Consider the following 5,307-nt stretch of genomic DNA (forward strand, 5'->3'; position numbering starts at 1 on the left):
GGTGCCTTGCCAAGCATCGAGTCAAGCCCCGCCCGTCCAAGCCTCCTCCTCCTCCTCTCCTCCACCACCAAGACCAAAGTTGAACAAAACGGAACGGAAGGAAAATGGCGGCGGGCGGTGGGTGGACACTTTGGAGGGACAGCGAGGCGAGGTGGCCCGCTTGAGCCAAGTCTGGATCGGCGCCTACCCCGTTCTTTCGTTCTTTCGCTCCTGCCGTCACTGTCACTGTCACTGTACATGGTACAGCAGCACTGGCCAGGCGCAAGCTTTACTGTATCGTTCGCTGTGTTCGTTCCATTTCACGACCGTATGGCCCAGTGCAGTCTGCCTTTTGTGTACTTGCCGCTGCTCCGATTTGCGGGTGGGAGAACAGGTACCGGAAAAGACACGACCAAGCACCTGACTTTGTTCGGCCCAGGGCTCCTCTCGTTGTTGACCTCTGTCCCTCTTGGTTGACCCTCCTTGTGAACCTACCTGTCTGGGTAACCTACCTAACCTCGAGACCCTCCCCATCCTGTCAACAGCCCTCTTGTTGTCAACAGCCCTCTTGTTGATCTCGAGCCCTCGTGCCTTGGTCATTCCGCCGACAACACAGAGTCGATACGCATCTCTCTGCCCACAAGTCGCACCCTGTTGCCCAGGTGCCTACCTACAAACGACGGAACCCGGCACTGGCTGCACGTGCTGCATCTCGTCGCCAGAGAACCCATGCCCTGAAGGACGGACCACCACAGGACGAGACTCCACTGTTGGCCTGAGGACAGTAGGGACTCTGGTTGACCACCTTCAGCGCCTTCAGCGTGCCCACAGCCTCCAGCCCACAGCCCACAGCCCGCAGCCCGCAGCCCGCAACCCACAAGCCGTAACCCACAGCCCAAGCCCCCAGGCGACCGCCCACAAGCCCCAGGCGACCGCGACCGGCAACCCTCCACCCAGCACTGGGTTTGGCCGACCGTCGAAACACTCCTCACCTTGTCCAGGTCCTCTCACCTTGTCCAGGTCTCCTCCACAGTCCACAGCCTGCCTTGCCTGTCTGGTCTGGCTAGGTCCGTCTGTCTGTCCGTCTGTCTGCCTCCTCTTCCCGTCACTCGATTCCTCCTTCCCTCCTTCTCCTCCTCCTTCAACACGCCATCCCCATCTCCTCCGTCTCTCGATCTGTCGACGCAACAGACTCGACGCTTCTGCTTCTGCCAGAGTCGACGGGGAAAATCATGTCGACCCCAACCACAGCAACGGCCACGCTCCCACCGCACTCTCATTATCGTCACAACCATTATCCCTACGCCCACCACACCCATCCCCACGCCAGCCAGGCCTACCAGACCAGCACCCCCAGCGGCGGCCCTGCATCTTACCACCGCGCAGCGCCCACCGCGAGCAACCCTATCCTCCCCACCCCTTCCTCGACCGCCGCCTCGAGTACGACGACAACGACAACAACAACAACAGCAACTCGACTGCCTCCCATTCCCTACCCTGCGCCCGGCCAGATCGACTACTCGACGGCCTCGCCGCCCGACATCAATAATCACGCGGCCGCCTCGCTGTCAAATGGCGTAGCCCAGCCCGCATCCAACGCTGCCATTCCCAGATCTGCCGCTCACCACCACACCCACCACACCCACCACACCCACCACAACCACCACCACCACCACACGTCGAGACCCGCTCCCCGATCCGACGCCGCCGCCTACAACACCATGCCTACCACCACCACACATACCCAGTCGTCTGCTCAGCAGCCGTCGTCGGCCACGAGGAAGAGGAGGCGCTCCCAGGCCCCCGATTGGGACAAGTTCTACCAAAACGGCCTGCCCAAAGAGATCATTGTCATTGAGGACAGCCCAGAGCCTGGCCAGGCGCCCAATCGTGGCGTCAAGGTCATCGCTACAGCCGCGGCGGCTTTGAACGTCACCACCACCGCCAACGGTGCCGCCGCCGCTCGCCATGTCGCCAAGCGTCGAAAGCGTGACGACGAACCCCAGCCGTACGATCCCATCTACCACAACAAGTACGCTGGCTCCCACGCCCATACGCCTCAGAACCACTCGACCCCGAGTGGATCCACCATTTCCACCGACAGGACCACGAGCTCGGCTCATCACACCACCGCCGCCACCTCGCTGTCCTCGTCCAACGGCTACCACGAAGACACCCAGGCCGGCCAAAAGAGGAAAAGAACCACCCGCCAGCAGCTCGCCCAAGAGGCGAAGAAGCGGGAGCTCGAGGCCCTCAGCGACACATGTCCCAGCTACAGGCCTCCGCCCTACCCTCCCAAGAAGGCGCCCGACGTCCACGTTCGCGTCATCCAGGATGTGCGTCGCCTGCTCCTGCCGTGTTTGGTTCGTCACTAATCAATCTTTTCTGTAGCATCCCTATAACAAGAACAGCAAGGTCGACGACGACGATGGCCACTACGTCGTCGTCCCCGACGCCGACCTCACAGACAAATGTATGCATCTCCTTCTCAGCTTCTATCAGCCGGGCGCTAAATCTCGCAGATCAAATGGTCCAGCTGTTGGGTCAGGGCACGTTTGGCAAAGTCGTCAAGGCCCGCGACCGCCGGAGAAACAAGATGGTCGCCATCAAGATCATTCGCTCCGTCCAAAAATACCGCGACGCCTCCCGCATCGAACTGCGGGTTCTGGCTACCCTCAAGGCCAACGACGACGAGAACCGCAACCGGTGTATTCATTTGCGCGACTGCTTCGACTTCCAGGGCCACATCTGCATTGTCATGGACCTGCTCGGCCAGAGTGTCTTTGATTTCCTCAAGGGCAACAACTTTGTGCCCTTCCCCAACAGCCAGATTCAAAGCTTCGCCCGTCAACTGTTCACCAGCGTGGCCTGTATGTTTTCTCCCTGCCGGCAATTGATGGCAAGGCTATTGATGGCAAGGCTAACGCTCCGCAGTCCTCCATGACCTCAACCTCATCCACACGGATCTGAAGCCCGAGAACATTCTTCTCTGTGACAACACCTATCAGACATTCACGTACAACAGGAAGATTCCCTCGTCGTCGTCCACCGTCAATCGCCAAGCGAATCAGAGGAGGGTGCTCTTGGACACGGAGATTCGACTCATCGACTTTGGCTCTGCCACGTTCCAAGACGAGTACCATTCCTCCGTCGTGTCGACACGGCACTACCGAGCGCCCGAGATTATCCTGGGCCTCGGCTGGTCTTTCCCTTGCGACATTTGGAGCATCGGCTGCATCCTCGTCGAGTTCTTCACCGGCGATGCGCTCTTCCAGACGCACGATAACCTGGAGCATCTCGCCATGATGGAGATGGTCTGCGGTTCGAGGATCGACACCCATCTCGTCCAGTCGGTCAGCAAGATGGCCCAGAGGAGCGCAGGAAACCCTGCTGCCAAGTGCGTTTTCTCTTTCGATCGTGACTTGTCCTGATGCTGACATGACCAGGTACTTTAAGCGGTCCAAGTTGGACTATCCCACGACAGACACTACGCGGGCGTCGAGGCGATTCGTCAAAGCCATGAAGCACCTGACGGTATGTATATGCGCGCACGACACGTCGACCCAGCTTGCTGACGCGGTGCAGGAAATCATCCCATCCAACAACACGTTCTTCAGGAACTTTTTGGACTTGCTGCGCAAGATCTTCATCTACGACCCGGCGCACCGCATCACGGCCAAGGAAGCCCTGAACCATCCGTGGTTCAAGGAGCCGGCGCAACCCGACGACGGCACAGAAGCGGCTAAGATTCGCCTGGAGCGGACCAGGATGGAGCAAGAGATTGCCCGCCTGCCCCATATGCACGCGTGACGGACCCAGCTGATGAACCACGACACTATTACTTATGATCTCGGCGTTGAGGGTCTCGGAGTTCCGGATTGTACAGCGGCGGGACGGCGCAGACTAGGACTGGCATGTCAGAGTGGCCGTTATACCAAGCATGCGCCCACACATGCAGCCTGCTTTTTGCTTCCTCCGACCGGATGGCCACGCCCATGTATGGATTGGCTGCTCCCCTACAGAGAGGATGAGACGGAAAGGGGGATGTGTTTTCTATACAGTGGACTCGGGCGAAGCCAACCATGATCCCGTTTGGCTCGACCAAACTTGCTGCACCCGCAGACGCTACCGGCAGTCGACCACGTCCGACGCAATAAACCCTTTCACCATTGGCCTGATGTGCCCAGCGATGTTTCTACCTCGGCCGAGGTACCGATTGAGCGATGAAAGCCCTCGTGACGCGCTACTGGAACAGCCTCGAGCGTAATGATGCTGATTGTCCTCAAGATGTACGTTATATGCTATGATTAGGTATTACAGTCACTGTTCCGTGACACGATCCCGGTCACGGGAACAAAGCCTTGTACAAACTCTCGAGAGCCTCAACACGTCCTGCCTACATGCTACACTCTGGACACCCCAATGTGAGCCTGCCAACTGCCGTCTTTGATAGTGTAGGGATCACGCAAAGGATTCGATAAGGGACCATACTCGAGGGCCGCCGACCAGTGAACACAAAGGACAAAGGCGTTGATAACCCTTGCTCTTCACAAAGACTGCTCATGCCTGGCACATTGTTCTGCTCGGCACGACGCCAGGCATCGACCAGACGCGCGCATGCTTGGTGTTTCCCGACAGACTGGGTGGTCGATGTTCGGCCTGTTGTTCTCGAGCACTCGTCTTGGGCATTGTTCATTCTGCTGCGTTATAAGCCTTCCTGTCTCTTCCAGACAGAGGATGAGGATTCGAACCACTAGGAGATGCAAAGTTATTGTCTAAAGGAGAATTGATAGCATACCAAAGTGGCCAGCACTCACCACCACATGACGACAAGCCCACCATGACTGACCACCACATTGAAGACTTTCCCACCCGCGCGGTGCAGAAGCTGACGGCCATACTCACGCTCCCTCCCCAACACGGGCTCGTTCGGCCGACGGCCGGCTGGCAGGCCAGCCAGAGCGAAGCCGTCGCCAACCTGCCGCAGAGCTGCCGGCGTCCGCCCGTCGAGGGCGCCAACCCCATCAAGCTCCTCAAGCGAGGGCTCATGAAAATGTCGGAGAAGCACTCGCTGCCCTTTGTCCCCGACGCCGCCGTGCTGTGCCAGGCGCACAAGGAGCTCCACCCCTGGCGCATGCGCAGCCTCTTCCTGCTGCTGGCGTCCGAGTGCGGCATCCGGTCGGACCGCATCCGCCGGCACCACGGCTTCGACGGCATCCCGCCGGCGCAGGACGTCCAGGACTTTGTGTACCGCATGACGTCGATCGCCGGCCTGTGGATCGCGCCCGCCGACTTTGAGGCCCGCTTCGGGTTCCGGCCCGACGAGCT

At 59.4% G+C, this 5,307-nt stretch overlaps 2 protein-coding genes across 2 annotated transcripts in view; both read left to right on the forward strand.

Moving 5' to 3' along the window:
* Nucleotides 1-1,211: 1,211 nt before the first annotated feature.
* Nucleotides 1,212-3,789, forward strand: VDAG_09830 (serine/threonine-protein kinase AFC2; the record flags this gene model as incomplete). Its single annotated transcript, XM_009654689.1, has 5 exons — nt 1,212-2,315; nt 2,371-2,452; nt 2,914-3,376; nt 3,426-3,513; nt 3,565-3,789. The coding sequence occupies 5 exons, from the start codon at nt 1,212-1,214 to the stop codon at nt 3,787-3,789; spliced, it is 1,962 nt and encodes a 653-aa protein (XP_009652984.1).
* A 1,030-nt stretch (nt 3,790-4,819) lies between these two features.
* Nucleotides 4,820-5,307, forward strand: part of VDAG_09831 (uncharacterized protein) — a gene marked incomplete at both ends in the record, with an annotated part of 1,891 nt that continues 1,403 nt past the window's right edge. Inside the window, one exon of the mRNA XM_009654690.1 lies at nt 4,820-5,289. Within this exon, the coding sequence (XP_009652985.1) occupies nt 4,820-5,289 (470 nt within the window). The remainder of the gene's footprint in view (nt 5,290-5,307) is intronic.

The sequence above is a fragment of the Verticillium dahliae genome, genomic scaffold (genome assembly GCF_000150675.1).
Source record: "Verticillium dahliae VdLs.17 supercont1.27 genomic scaffold, whole genome shotgun sequence".
In the NCBI taxonomy this organism is placed as follows: domain Eukaryota; kingdom Fungi; phylum Ascomycota; class Sordariomycetes; order Glomerellales; family Plectosphaerellaceae; genus Verticillium; species Verticillium dahliae.